Raw genomic sequence first — 15,721 nt, forward strand, 5'->3', positions numbered from 1 at the left:
TCATGGATCGTGTACGATTTTCAATTACAATAAATTTATTGTTATTCGAAATAGATGAATTTGTTACTTCCCGTTTAATTTCTAATCAATGAACAAAAAGTCAATAGAGTACAATGCCTACATAATATAGTTGTCTATTATTTTCGATATTGGTTCAATATTTATTATAATATCTTATGCTCTTTATTATCTTTATGAGCTACGGTGTTCAGAGCTCTTTCTGCTCACTAATAAAAGTACTTTATATATAGTATTTTGCTCACTATATAGTATTTTACATACACCATTCGTTGATGAAGGAGCAAACTTTAAAATTTTATCAGAATTGAAATTGGTCATAATTTTGTTAAAAAAATTATTAAAGTTAAACGATACATATGGCAAGCTATCTAATTATTATTATAGTTATTATATTATTATACTAGCTGGCCCGGCAGACTTCGTAGTGCCTCAATCGAGAAATAAAAGACCTAAACTTTTGTATAAAATAAACTTAAAACAAACAAAAGGAATTCGTCCGACGGGGGGACACATCAAAGGGAAAACAAAATCGTTATTTTTATTTATTTCCGAGCATTTTCATATTTATCTACCTTTTAAACCTTCTCTGGACTTCCACAAATAATTCAAGACCAAAATTAGCCAAATCGGTCCAGCCATTCTCGAGTTTTAGCGAGACTAACGAACAGCAATTCATTTTTATATATATAGATAGATTATGACACTATTATTATAGCCCGTCAAAAAAACCATTGTAGGTCTACGGAAACAGTCAGGAGTTTGGAGTTAGATTACGTGGCTAGCTATATAACAAAGCTAATATGTGCGCACTGCTTACATAAGTCGCATTAGTAGCTCGAACAGCCAATGAGATTGTCCAAACCTAATTGGAAGTTTATTATGTGAGACGGTTTCTTTTCACGGCTTTGATTTTGTTACGCATTTTTCTTATAGGATTCATATCTCAGAAACATAGTTGAGTTCCGATTTCATTTCTGCTAAATTATTTTTATACGTATAGTCTTATTGTCTTATTGGTGTCTCCGATTTTATCATCGCCTATTGAAAAATTAATTCTTCATAAAATAATAATATAAAGGACAATGCCCAAAAGTGGGCCAACTTTATGTCAAAACTATTTGTACTTGAAAAACTATGAATTATTTTTTTACGTTGTTTAGTTTATGTATCAACATTTCTTTCGCCCTGGCATTGTTTTACAAAAAAATAAATTACTTATTTGATAACATGCCAAAACTTAGTGCCATAGTTTTTAAATTCGCGAATAGGCAAAGGGCCTATTCGCGAAAAGCGAAGAAAAAGCCCATACAGCCTTATAGTAAACCTATATGCTGCCAAACGAAAGAGTTGTCTGTGACTTGAACAACAAATTAAAAAAAAATAACTAATGGTTATAATTCAGACTTTTTAGTTTATTTTTGTTCAATTCAATATTTATATATTGTAATAATGATTACTACTTAAAACCATGAGTTATTTTATTTAATATTTTTAGATATTAATGATTCCATTAGTAAAAATCTCAATGGCCTACCATTACTCTATTCTTATTATATATGATCAGAGAGTTTTGGCAGCAACCCGAGTGAAGCGTCACTTGAAGTTTTATTTTAATGTTTTTTTAATAATTTATTGTGATGATAATATATAAATTGGGCGTTGTTTTGTGTATTAAACGTCAATAATCGTTGTTCACGATTATTGAGGCATTGGAATAAAACTGTGGTTAACATAGCGGTGACTGTTTTTTTTTTTTCAAGATAAAAGGTCTGCGGTAATTCATGCTCACTCAATGAGCTATTCATCGAGTTGACGTCAAAACTCCCAAAAAGCAATAAAAAGAGATACACCGGCTTTTTATCGACATAAAAAAATATAACTACGACAGACTAGGCTGTATAGGCTACGCTCTTTGCCTGCTTATTGGCGAATTTAAAAACAACAACAACAATATCGTTGTCGGCTTCCGGATTTTCATTTCATTTTATAATTACTTTGAGGATATAATAATAATAAAATGTACGTAAGGGCTTATTTCTAGCAACATTAACCACAATTAACTTATTTAATACTGTAAATAATGATGAAAGCGATTATTGATTTCGAAAAAAACAATTAACAACTTAATTTTAATTGCAGAAAAAAACAGATTTCTCTTAAACCTGGGTGAGAATATAAAAATAGTTTTCTGAATATGAAACGATATTTCTTTGTCTATCAAAATAAGTTAAAACCATCATGACGCGACAACTTTTTGAGAGGCCCAAACGCCAATAGAAAATGGGCATTGTCTTTTCGAGTATTAAATTTGAGATGTTGAAATGGTACTTAACCGAGCTATTATGTACGAGTAGTATCGAGATATTTCGAATCTTAATATCTTATCACTTATTGACAATTAGTGTAGTGATTCAAAGTTAAAACTGAACTAAACATTATAATTTTATCAATATTATCATCGTATTTATCTATTTGTGTATTTTGCATTGTGTAAGTCTTGAAATTGGAAGACATGGAAAATCTGATCTGACAGGAGAAACCCTAATCTAGGTCGTCAAAGTAATTCTGCGAGTACGATTAGTTTTTTTATTTTTTATTTTTTTTTACTTCTTAGATGGGTGGACGAGCTCACAGCCCACCTGCTGTTAAGTGGTTACTGGAGCCCATGGACATCTACAACGTAAATGCGCCACTCACCTTGAGATATAAGTTCTAAGATCTCAGTATAGTTACAACGGCTACCCCACCCTTCAAACCGAAACGCATTATTGCTTCACGGCAGAAATAGGCAGGGCAGTGGTACGTAACCGCGCGGACTCACAAGAGGTCCTACCACCAGTAAATATCGTAAGTACCAGTAAGTAGTAACGAAGCTTTGTTTTTGTAGTGCGCTCAGGTGGCCACGAATGTCGTCGAGCAGAAGCATCAGGTGTCCAGGGCCAAGAGGAGCAGAGCTCTTGGAAGCAGAGCCTTCAGGGGCAGCACCGTCTGGTTCACGGGGTTGAGCGGAGCTGGTAAAACCAGTATTGCTTTCGCTCTTGAAGCCTACTTGGTCTCCAAAGGTAATATTACCATTTAATCTGTTTTTTTTTCCTCCCTAAGCTGAGAGCCTTGAGAGGCCATATCAGCGTCGCCTTAACTAGTAGGTGAGCTCACGGGGCTCAAACATGACGACGTTGCTAACACGAACCTTAGCAAGAGCCGTGAAACTCAGTGGGCTGTGTCTGAGGGTTAATTTACTTATAGTCCCCGGCACGTAACTTGGCAAGAGTCGTAAGATGCGCAGAAGTCGTTTTTTAGGTCTCTTTGGTTGTCAAACGGGACGCGGGGAAAGACGTAGCACCGTTCCGAGCGCACGATTGGGGAGTCAGTCGACCCTCCCCTCCCGCACCGCGTCCACGTTCCGTTCGCTCCTGGTTACACATGCGCCTACTAAATTGTAGGAGCCCTTTGTTTATATTGAGTTTTTGTTACGAGTTGTTATTATTGTTTTTAAATTTAGTTTTTGTTACGGGTGTTATTCTTTTAAATTTGTTTGCAATGCCAGGTCCAAATACCAATGACCATATAGTCGATTCAGTCACTGAGCGTTTTATTATTTACGCCAGTGACGACAGCGACTCTTCGTTATGTCAACGATGAGGAGCCAACTCCTTCCACCAGCTCAGGTGCTACCATAAATTTAATCTAAGAGGTAGCACTATTAGAAAATGATAGTGACGACGGCGACACATTAAATATTAAGTATATTTTTTTAAATAAACTTCTTAACTTTTAATTGTATTTTATTTTTAGCACCTAATACACTTCACGAATTCCTCTCTTTTCTTTAACTTTCTTCTAAACACAAAGGCTTAAAAACAAATTACGGCAAAACAAAATTAAATAAAATAAAATTAAATTATATGCGGGTAATAAAAGTGATCATTTTTTTGTTGCAATGTGCACCATGCGCGACATTACCCCCACTACACCAAAACCTTGCCAACTTACGTCCCGCTCACTATACCCGTCGCTTGCGACGAAGGGCTCGACGAGAACGATTCAATCAGTTGGATTGAAGGTTACTTTATAGTGACTAGGCGGGCTTAGGTTAGCCCGTCGACTGCAGGTTCCTCGTCTAGTGGCTTAGATACATGGACTCCACGCGAACCTTGACACTAGCTTGGTTCCATTGAGTTCCGTATCATCTGAAGCTCAGACGCTGGTTGTTGACAATAAGAGATTTTAGTCTGCTTAAATCCGATATACCACGTTTATCGCTCTCACAGCCTAGGCGAAGTCAGGGAATTTCCTTCAGAACCAAAGAAAAAGAAAGGGTTTCGTAGCCTTTAGCATAAGTGAGACTTATTATTTCAATGGGCCCGTTTGTCAATTAAATCGTAAAAATATTTTGTAAAATATACGTTTCCAAAGTTGTGTACTCTCCGTCTAAATATACAAAAATTTTTGGGAAAAAATAATTGTGTAAAAAAATGTAAGTTTCGATGGAAATTGATTGATGAAATTTGAGGTATATACTTGATATTTCTATTTATACGATTTACTCGTATAGTTTTATGCAGTAGCAAAAAGTGTCAGAAATATTAATTAGGTACTTTGGTTTTGAAATGTGAAAGTTCATCACAGCTACGGAACTCTTTACTGTGCGTAGTTCAACACTTCATGCCCGGTTTTGTTTGATCGGCATAACTGTGGACGTGTGTGCAATATTAACAGAAAAAGCAATCGAATGTCAAACTATAAAAAGCTAGCCAATTACGTTACGTGGCACAGTGGGTCGATTCTATGATTTTAGTGACTTAGGGACCAACTTTGTTTTTTTATAATTTTTTTTATGTAGATAGATAGAGCTCGTTAATCTCAATAATAATTGTTTTGGGCAAAAATTACAAAAACTTTATAGTTTGGTCAGAAAAATGTGTTTTGTGATTTTTTTGTATGGAGCGGGTCACATTAAATTAAATTCCTGCTAAGTACCGCGAGGTCCTGCTTTGAAACTTTATTTTCCTTATACCTTGTCTAGTCTACTATCATTTGATGCTATGAACATGTGCATAAAGTTGCAACTCTGCCAAATAAATGGATCGAAAAAAATTAATAAATACATAGAATAAAAACCTTTATATTTTTTTTCGTAAGTGCTTTTAAGTTAAATTTGATATGGATTAGTAAGTAAAAGCACGTAATGATACCCATAATTACATAATACCTAACAACAATACATTTAGTAGGTCTCTAATTATGCAATCTCTCTAAATATTATATATTTTGTTTCACCTTTCGATCTTTGGGTCAGAAGACGAAAGAAGATTGTGTAAAATATCCTCATTAGTCGATGTTCTACTTCTCATTCTTGAATAACATCTCTCTGTATATTTCCGAAAATCTTTATTGCGAGCTTCCGCTGCCTCTTCCGAGAGTTTACCTATATGAATGGCACCAAAGTTCTTCATTATTATATATCACTGCCATGTGCCAACAATTTATGGATACTGGAAGGCATATATAATACCAGGGATATACATTAACATACAATTCTGCAGTATATCTAAAAAATTCCGAAAAATTGGGAACGCGCTCTCCAGATGCAACAGAGTGAAGAATCACGTGAAGCCTCTCTATTAAATCTTTACGTATTCCTGTTATGCGGGCTGTTTCTTCTGCATCCCTGAAAAATCTTCTGGCAGTATTGCCATCATTGGTTGTTCCTACTCCTTGCTTGACAACATCTATAAGTAAACCGCATTCCTTTTTAACGCTTGCTGTATAGCGCTCTTTCTGATTGATATTTTTTCTTTGACATCCCCCCTTGCAACCTCATTTCTTGAAGTCCAAACGATAAGACGCAAACAAAAAAGTGTCATATAAAAAATAATCTCACAGGAAACTACATACGATGAAAAAATTGTGAAGTAATAAAATTATATTTACCGATATGAAGTAAGCACTCCATGCATCTTAGATAGGCATGTAAAGATGGCATTCCATACTGGAATATTTCTTCATTATTTTCTCTTTGATAAGCAAGTCACTCCAAAAAACTCTGACGGTTTTGCTTTGCAAATATCACAGACAGCAGAAAATGTTTCTGAAAAATATGAGGTTATTTTGCCGTCTATCATCATCATGTGCAATTGATGCTTAACTTCAACTTGTTTGATTTTTGATGGCTGAAGTCTTTCTATTTCTTCTGTTATGCTAGCTTTTATAATTGTCACTGTTGACTGCGTTTCTTTTGTAAATTTAATCATTATTGGACGGCAGTAAAAAGTTGATGAGGTCGTTTTCCCAAACAATTGTTCCATCAAATTTCTGAAGCCTTATAGGAACTAGACTGACCATGAAAATAGATGAATCATCAAACTCTGTTTCAGTTTTTTGTTTATAATTACTTTGACCTGGGGCTCTATCAAAGCCTATTTGCTTATAAGCAGTAGCTTTCTTGCAGAGTCCAAATCCGAAGTAATCACATCTAAAAGCCTATATAGCGCCAAGTTTAGTAATGCTTGCATTTTAATAGCAGCTCCTTCTTCAGTAATAATTACCTCGTCTTACCCTGGATAACATTTGGTCTTTTCTTGCTTAATTTTATATTAAGAAGGGTATAAATCAGACCCATTTTCACTTGCTGCTTCTCTTAGGTTTATATACTGCCACTTAATTTAAGTGAAACTAATATTGCCTTATCGGGAGAATATGTACTACTTTTCACTTGACTTGTAATTAAATACTCATTCACTTTTTTTAGATCTTCGGGGTGATTTGACAAGTGGTTCATTATTTCTCCTACATCTTCATTTCTAGTGTTTCTCAAACTAGCAATTGTAGTAGCTTTCATTTCATCTGGGGATAACGAAAGCGATTGGTAAATTTGTTCAATGCGTCTTCGTTTTTGCCTGGATCCCAATTCTTCAAAAGGTTTTCGAGGTGCAAAAATAGATGTCGAGGCTTCTGTAGTACATTTGAGGGTGGTACATTTACAACATCTTCAGTATTAGAAATCTCGAGCCTTTCATGTGCAGTGTTGATAGCTTCAGGTATCATTCCTTCGGGCCAGTTTATTGCACATTCTAACCAATCACATTTTTTTCTTATAAGCTGTGCTAACATGCGACTACTTCGTTTCCATATTGCACTTATATTTGAACAAAATTGCGTACTGAATTTTTGGAGCTCAACATTTTTCTCTTCGGTCACGTTTATTTGATTTTGTAGGAATTGAAAGAGTTTTTTATTATCAGACAGCGACTGTAGTTGCTCTCTTAAAATCATAAATAATCCTAAATTGTTAACAAAATTATCAATTATAACGGAAACAGCAAGATCACAACGACAATCACGAGATGTTAGTAGTAGTACGAATAAACGAACACTAGTTAGTATATAATAAACATGGTCACTTTATACTTCCAGAGACAAACAAATGTTTACTATATTTTCTACTACCCAGTAATGGCTACTTAACTAATTATCCTCATTAAATAATGTTAACTTTCTTAATAATTAGAGAGATTGCTTAATTAGAGACCTACTAAATGTATTGTTGTTAGGTATTATGTAATTATGGGTATCATTACGTGCTTTTACTTACTAATCCATATCAAATTTAACTTAAAAGCATTTACGAAAAAAAATATAAAGGTTTTTATTCTATGTATTTATTAATTTTTTTCGATCCATTTATTTGGCAGAGTTGCAACTTTATGCACATGTTCATAGCATCAAATGATAGTAGACTAGACAAGGTATAAGGAAAATATAGTTTCAAAGCGGGACCTCTCGGTACTTAGCAGGAATTTAATTTAATGTGACCCGCTCCATACAAAAAAATCACAAAACACATTTTTCTGACCAAACTATAAAGTTTTTGTAATTTTTGCCCAAAACAATTACTATTGAGATTAACGAGCTCTATCTATCTACATAAAAAAATTTATAAAAAAACAAAGTTGGTCCCTAAGTCACTAAAATCACAGTATCGACCCACTGTGCGTGGCTTAGCTGCAGATTTCTAACATCACGCGTCGCAGTTTGACTACCGCTGTCCGCAGTAACAACAGAACTGGGACAGCACGCGCCGTAGAAAAAAATCGACAAGTCGGCAAGTTCATTAACATTTCCAATGACATAGTAGTAGGTAGGTAGGTACAACGGCCGCATATGTTTACGTTACGTAATTATTTTATTAATGAACGTGTGTAACCTACATAAGGTAATTTAATAGCCGTCAGGTGATTATACAAAAACGATGTTGCGTAATCATTAACCCATCGGCAGCTCTATAATTACTATTGAACGTAAATGAAAACACAACGTTCATTGTATGTAGGGCAAGTTAGCATAACAATTTATCGATGTGAATAAATTACGAGTGTTTAATTTTATGTTTCTATGAACGCTGTTTGTAGGCAGCGGCTTGGCTCTGCCCCTGGCATTGCTGAAGTCCATGGGCGACGGTAACCACTCACCATCAGGTGGGCCGTACGCTCGTCGGCCTACAATGGCAATAAAAAAAAGAAACTTAGAACGCGTGTTACGCGTAACAAATCGTTTTACACTTACTTATGTTTCAGTAATACTACGCACGGTATATTTTTTAATTTTGTTAGATTAAAACAATAGCAACGTCGGACATTGTCTAGTTCGATCGTTACTAAGAAATTTATAGTCTGATGTAATTGCGTGCGAAAGTATGAACTGTTTCGTGTCCTCACATTCTGAGCAATTAAGCGTTTGTAAATTAATTATTGTAAAAGTCAGTCTTATTCAATTATGTAAAATGTACACGCACCGCCGTTAGTATAGAGATGTGGAGAAGCCTCGCAAAAGCCGCAACCAAGGAATAAAGACAGTGCATAACTACTACCACTCCCCCAGGAGTTACTTCTGAGAAGAAGAAATATAGAATCGATTTGAAGTTACCACGCGGCTCTTTCGCATAATATGACGACAACACTAGACCGAAAAAAACACATTGTAATGTCAACTCATTAGATATTACTCAATATTGTTTAAATCTGTACTAATATCTAAATCTACAGTGGTTTTTACGGATGTTCCGTTATAACTACTGAACCATGTATCCAATTGACTTGAAACTTGGTATCCATGTAGAAAATACATGTACTTAATGGATAGGTTTCTATTTGTATGAGTGTTGGTTTGCGGGGGCGTTAATGATGAGAATCTTTGTGGGGCTGAGAAATAATAATGTTAATTTTAAATGCCCAGCGAAGCGGACGGGTACAGCTAGTTATCGATAAATTTAATTCATCATTGAAAGCAGAAGATGATGTCTATGATTTTTTTTAAACCAGGAATCCCGGCTTACGGCCTCGACGGAGACAATATCAGAACCGGTCTGAACAAAAACCTTGGTTTCACGAAGGAAGATCGCGAGGAGAACATTCGGCGTGTTGCCGAAGTTGCCAAGCTGTTTGCAGACAGCGGCGTCGTTTGTCTGTGCAGCTTTGTGTCGCCATTCGCTGAGGTAATGTCGAATTATAACATGACCTTCTTCAAACGAAGCTTGTGGAGAGTACTTAACTGTAGGCAGCGGCTTGGCTTTGCCCCTGGCATTGCTAAAGTCCACGGGCGACGGTAAACACTCACCATCAGGTAGGGAGTATATTCGTCTGCCTACAAGGGCAATAAAAAGAAGCCTTAAAAGCTGAATTTTACAGGTTTTTCTGTCTTTTCATGGTATCCTGTGAATGGATATGGAATGTGTGAATATTGTGATGCCTATGAGCCTTGGTAATGAATGAACACAAAGTATAACGGTCGTCCACGTCCCACCAGCAACTTTTATTTTATTTTTTATTGCTTAGTTGGGTGGACAAGCTCACAACCCACCTGGTGTTAAGTGGTCACTGGAGCCCATAGACATCTATAACGTAAATGCGCCACCCACCTTGAGATATAGTTCTAAGGTCTCAGTATAGTTACAACGGCTGCCCCGCCCTTCAAACCGAAACGCATTGCTGCTTCACGGTAGAAATAGGCGGGGTGGTGGTACCTACTCGTGCGGACTCATAAGAGGTCCTACCACCAGTGTAAATGTAATAATTTTTTTTTTCTTCTTGATTTTTATTCTACGATGTTATTGAGTCATCGTGGAAGTAATTTGTGAACATCAATTATGTTATGTATTTAATTAAACAAAATGTTATGGACACCGGCAGTGCCGCATCGCTCAATACAAGTATACCGGGCGTCCTATCATTTAGGCGACAACGACTAATGACGCAGCTCATTAAAAACCATAAGTATTGGAGTAAAAGTTGAACTACTACATAGATTTCGTCACTAATTTTGGTCAAATATAATAATATTATTACCTACATCAGTTAATTTAAAGCATGATTTTCAACAATGAAGATTCATTTTAACAGTCTTATCCTTTAGACCGCGATGACGTTCAAGATGTGGTAAGGTGTGTCCCAATATTTACTTTTTCTTTCTCTACTGCTTAAAGACCCATACAAATAAATACAAAAATAATCTGATATGATTCTTAAATATAGTTATCAATAGAGTCACACGCCATCAAACTGACAAAAAGTTTTCAACTAAATCCGAAGAAAAAGACTAGCGAACCCATTTTTATATTATTTTACTGTATAATATTTTATATTATTATCCTACAAAGGTGGTACCTTATTTGTAAAATTAAATAGTACCTTATATGTAAAATTAAATTTGGGTAATGTTCATTATGTAGTTATTTGAATTAACGTTCGCTGTTTGCTCATGTGTTAATGGTGGAAATTTTGTTTGGTTTTTCTTGTAGTACTTGCTATAATATAATAATATACAATGCATATTGTATTGTCATGAACCGCTGGGTCACGTTGGATGCAGCTGGCAACGGACCGGCCGCACTGGAGATCACTTGGAGAGGCCTATGTTCAGCAGTGGACAATGGACAGGCTGAGATGATGATGATGATGTATTGTCATGCAAATTGTAGGAATTTGTTTCCAAAGAAATAAACAGGGCTGGATTTTTTTTATATTAAAATGTTATTTTAGTAGGTTTAAAAATTATTTTAACATGTTATTATCTATATATTAATACGGGAAGAAAAAACTTTGTACCCCTTTTTACGAAAATTGCGCGGACGGAGGAGTATGAATTTCCCACTTATAGAGAAGGAGTGTAGAATGTTAATATTTTTTAGAATTATTCCTAAAAAATAAATTAAATCAATAAAGGAAACATTACACACACTACCATGTATTTGACGCAACACGCATGCATACTATTTATTTATTGTCAAACTTTTGTTCTTGACGTCTGTGATCAAATTGAGAATAGATTAAATAATGTTTGTCTTTATTAATATTTTTCTATAGTGTTACAGTTGTCTTGGCGTTGAAAATACAATCATAATAGTGTACAACCTTACAATTCCAATTAATTATAGTCGAATTTTGACTACTACGGCACCTCTAGTTAGCTTTGTTATGTATGTTTGTTGGCGTGTAACTGAAAGTTTCAAAACAAAACGATATTTTTATAGGATCGTGAAGTGGCCCGTCGTATCCACACGGATTCCGACCTACCGTTCTTCGAAGTGTTCATCGATACTCCTTTGGAGGTATGCGAACAGAGGGACACTAAAGGGCTTTATAAAAAAGCAAGAGACGGCCAGATTAAGGTAAGCCTATTATACACAGGTTTCTTTTTTAATTGCCTAGGAAAGAATATTGCCCAGTCGCGGACGTCAGCAAAGCTGCTGCCTTCTTCTATAAACCCATTTCTGATTTTTTTTATTAAACTTTTTAAGCCTCTTAACAGTTACTTTAAAGGAATTAGCAGGAATCATATTACAAATTGTAAAACGTCTCGTTTTTCACGATGTCAAAGAAGAAAGAAAGAATGTTTCCCGTTTTTGAAGAGTCCAGTAGAATTTACAAACAGTGTCAAAAATCTTCAGGCAATCTCGTGTGTTTTTTTAAAGCCACTAAAATATATATATACTAGAAATGTTTTTTAACGCACATATATAAATTAACACACTTTTGTTTGCACAAGGAAAATATGTCATAATTTTTTCATGTAAAACTCCAGTGACAAACTTGATAAGGTTTAGCGATTGCGGATTTGAACATCGACAGTATTTAAAAAAAAAAAAAGCAAATTTATTTTAACGACTGTGTTTGTTTATCGAGTACGAAGTACACAAGTGGTAGTACTATTTATTGCATGCAGGCATACTAGATATACATGTATTTCGTCGGAACGGGAAAAAATTCGAGAAGCTTCCAAGGTCTTCCGAGAATCTAGGCTGCTACGATAACAACGCCATGGAACGGTACCCGCCCGCGGAGTTCTTGGCTATGACGACTTGTGAAACAATCATAGTGCAATACTTAATTAGTTTCTAAAATTAAATATATTTCATGGGTCGTTCCATAAAGGTCTCGAATAAATTTTCCCGAACCTGAAATATGGTCTGAACATACCTTTAGCCGGTTGTCAGAGTATCGTACTATCTCCATAACGACAATAATCTCTCGGGATTTCCTCCTTTGTGGGCGCAAAGAAAATGAGTTGAATGTTTCAAAGGTTTGCAGTGCAAAAAAAATAATCAGTCTATCAATTAATTAGTTTTGTTGAAAATTAAATTACGGAAATTTTCATGATAAAACTATAATCCAGCGGTGGTCATGTCTGCCGTAAACGTTAAAATTGAAACTCGGATCTTACATAATAAAATGTTCGAAGTTTTTTTTAATCGCTTACACATGTAAACGAGATTAAGGTCCACGTGATGTTAAGCGGTTACCGGAACCTATAGACACACCACAACTCGAACGTCGCCACTCGCTTTGAGACTTATGACTAGTGTTCAATTGTATATTAATTACGTAAATTACAATGTTTACTGGCTTCGTTTTTAATTACACAACGTTATTCCTTCATCGTGACAATCTTAACGTAGTAACACTTGTTAAGTATGTATTTTATCACCTCCACGGTGTTTTTGCCGAGCGGTATGACATGTCCTTCTTCAAACGAGGCTCGTGGAAAGTTCTTAATGGTGGGCAGCGGCTTGGCTCTGCCCCTGGCATTGCTGACAACCCTGAGCGACGGTAACCACTCACCATCAGGTGGGCCGTATCCTCGTTTGTCTACACGGGCAATAAAAAAATATAAAAACATATATTAGAATAAATAATTGTAAATAGAAAAGCTTTAACAAAAACCGACTTCAAATAGAAAAAAAAAAGATATTCCAAAACAAATTAATATACACTAAAAACAACAATCATCGAAATTGGTTGGCCTGATATTGGGTTAATGAGTTATTCATCTATTTTTCGCGCACTTACTTAATGCAAATTTAAGACTTATATAATTTTCTCATGGATACCATTATGAGAAATGGACTAAATTGACCACACGGGAAGCGTCAGCTTTCTAATAAAAAAAGAATCATCAAAATCGATTCACCCACTCAAAAGTTATGAGGTAACAAACATATAAAAACAATACAGTCGAATTGAGAACTTCCTCTTTTTTTGAAGTCGGTAAAAAATTGGTATCCGCCTGCGGGTTTCGAACACCGACACAGTCGCATAGATCGGTACGTGTAAGTACATTTGACGTCTTATCCTTTAGGCCACGACGACATTGACACTATAAACATCTGATATCACGTGATGAGTTTCTCAGCCTAAATATAGTCAATTTGTGTTATTTTCCTTATTAAATCCGTTTAGGGTTTCACGGGAATAACCCAGGAGTATGAGCGTCCCGAAGCCCCTGAGCTGATCGTGTCCACCGTGGGACGGAGCATCGTGGAGTCCACAATGGACGTCATCCGACTGCTGGAGTCCCAGGTAAGTGCAATCGAAGTTTCATAATACCGCACTAAGCATTTTACGTTTTGTCATATGATGATTAACGAACCGCTTTCACCCACTGAGTTTCTCGCCGGATCTTCTCAGTGGGTCGCGATTCCGATCCGGCGGTTTTTTTATTTATTGCTTAGATGGTTGGACAAGCTCACAGCCCTTGTGTTAAGTGGTTACTGGAGCCCATAGACATCTACAACTTAAATGCGCCACCCACCTTGAGATATAAGTTTTATGGTCTCAAGTTTAGTTACAACGGCTGCCCCACCCTTCAAACCGAAACGCATTACTGCTTCACGGCAGAAATAGGCAGGGTAGTGGTACCCACCCGTGCGGACTCTCAAGAGGTCCTGCCACCAGTTTAGCGAAGCATTGCTCTTGCTAGGGCTAGTGTTAGCAAATTCTATTAGGTTGAACCCGTGAGCTCATCTACTCGTCTGCGAGATCTGGAATATCCCCCTCCCAGCGAATAATTAAGGGTAGGAGTAAGGGTAGTAATAGGATCCACTTTGAAAGCGAATTGAAATATATCGCGTGCTACGTGAACACGTTCCAAATCAATAAATTCAATTTAGTCGTTAATTGGATTGAGTTGTAATGTCACAATATTTTTTTATATCCGGTGTGTAAATCAGACGATGAATTAATTAGCTACAGGTTAAGTTAATACCGGAGTAAGTGTAAATCATTCACTCATCACACACTCACATCATTCAAAACCATTTGCTGACGGACCCAGTGATGGGGTAGTGCTCCTGATTCCTTATTAATGTTATTTCGGGAATATTGAATGTAAAAAAAGGAAGATGACGTCAGAACTGTACACGTGCTGTACACGCATTTCAAAATAATACAGGGCCCCCATGTCGCTTACTAATTATTTCTTTGTATTTCCCTATCAAGATCATCAAAGTGTATGTATGTATGTTTAATTAAAAATAATAATATTGCCTTATAGTTAACATCTTATGAATACGTTATCGTCACATTACAGTACGAAGTAATTAAATCAACTTTTCTTTGATTATTTTTTGGGATTAGAGTTGCGATCATATCATGTAAATCGCATTTAAACTTTAGAATCATGTTGAAATTAAATACTAACATTGTAACTAATGAATAAACGCTGTTATACGCTGAAAGAGTTACATCGAATAATAATTATAATCATATTTTTTATTTATTTATTTCTTAGATGGATGGACGAGCTCACAGCCCACCTGGTGTTAAGTGGCTACTGGAGCCCATAGACATCTACAACGTAAATGCGCCATCCACCTTGAGATATAAGTTCTAAGATCTCAGTATAGTTACAACGGCTGCCCTACCCTTCAGACCGAAACGCATTACTGCTTCACGGCAGAAATAGGCAGGGCGGTGGTACCTACCCGCGCGGACTCACAAGAGGTCCTACCACCAGTAAAAAATATCAGAAATTCAAATAAATTTAAAAACCGCAGTTATTGTGATACTGATCCTTATCAATACATACGTAGATACATACTTCCACCGCCATGTATTTCAACTCTAAGGATCGGGCAACCCTATACAATTTAAGCTTGAACCTTATATCACAACAAAAATATATGAAGTCCGACGTCTGTTATTTTATCCTGATTTAAAGTCGCTCGCTCGCTTTCCCAGTCTAGAAAACACTATCCAATTCGAGTTTTGATTACCCGCTTTGATTGGTGCAATCTGAATTAAAACATGCAGAGTAATATTGTAAAAAAATTTAGTGCTGATCATGTAAATGACCAATGAAATGAAATCGTATAGCTACAAGTTATATAAATTTTAATTTCTTCAAAAATTTTCCACTCGATTTGTTT

At 35.9% G+C, this 15,721-nt stretch overlaps 1 protein-coding gene across 2 annotated transcripts in view; it reads left to right on the forward strand.

Moving 5' to 3' along the window:
- The window catches only part of Papss (3'-phosphoadenosine 5'-phosphosulfate synthase), a 49,303-nt gene that overhangs the window by 16,826 nt on the left and 16,756 nt on the right, over positions 1–15,721 (forward strand). For both annotated transcript variants that reach the window (XM_089736814.1, XM_028171978.2), the window contains exons 2-5: positions 2,909–3,083; positions 9,342–9,514; positions 11,549–11,686; positions 13,755–13,874. In XM_089736814.1, the coding sequence (XP_089592940.1) occupies positions 2,909–3,083; positions 9,342–9,514; positions 11,549–11,686; positions 13,755–13,874 (606 nt within the window). The remainder of the gene's footprint in view (positions 1–2,908; positions 3,084–9,341; positions 9,515–11,548; positions 11,687–13,754; positions 13,875–15,721) is intronic.

Source organism: Bombyx mandarina, chromosome 22 (assembly GCF_030267445.1).
Source record: "Bombyx mandarina strain Sakado chromosome 22, ASM3026744v2".
NCBI classification, from domain to species: domain Eukaryota; kingdom Metazoa; phylum Arthropoda; class Insecta; order Lepidoptera; family Bombycidae; genus Bombyx; species Bombyx mandarina.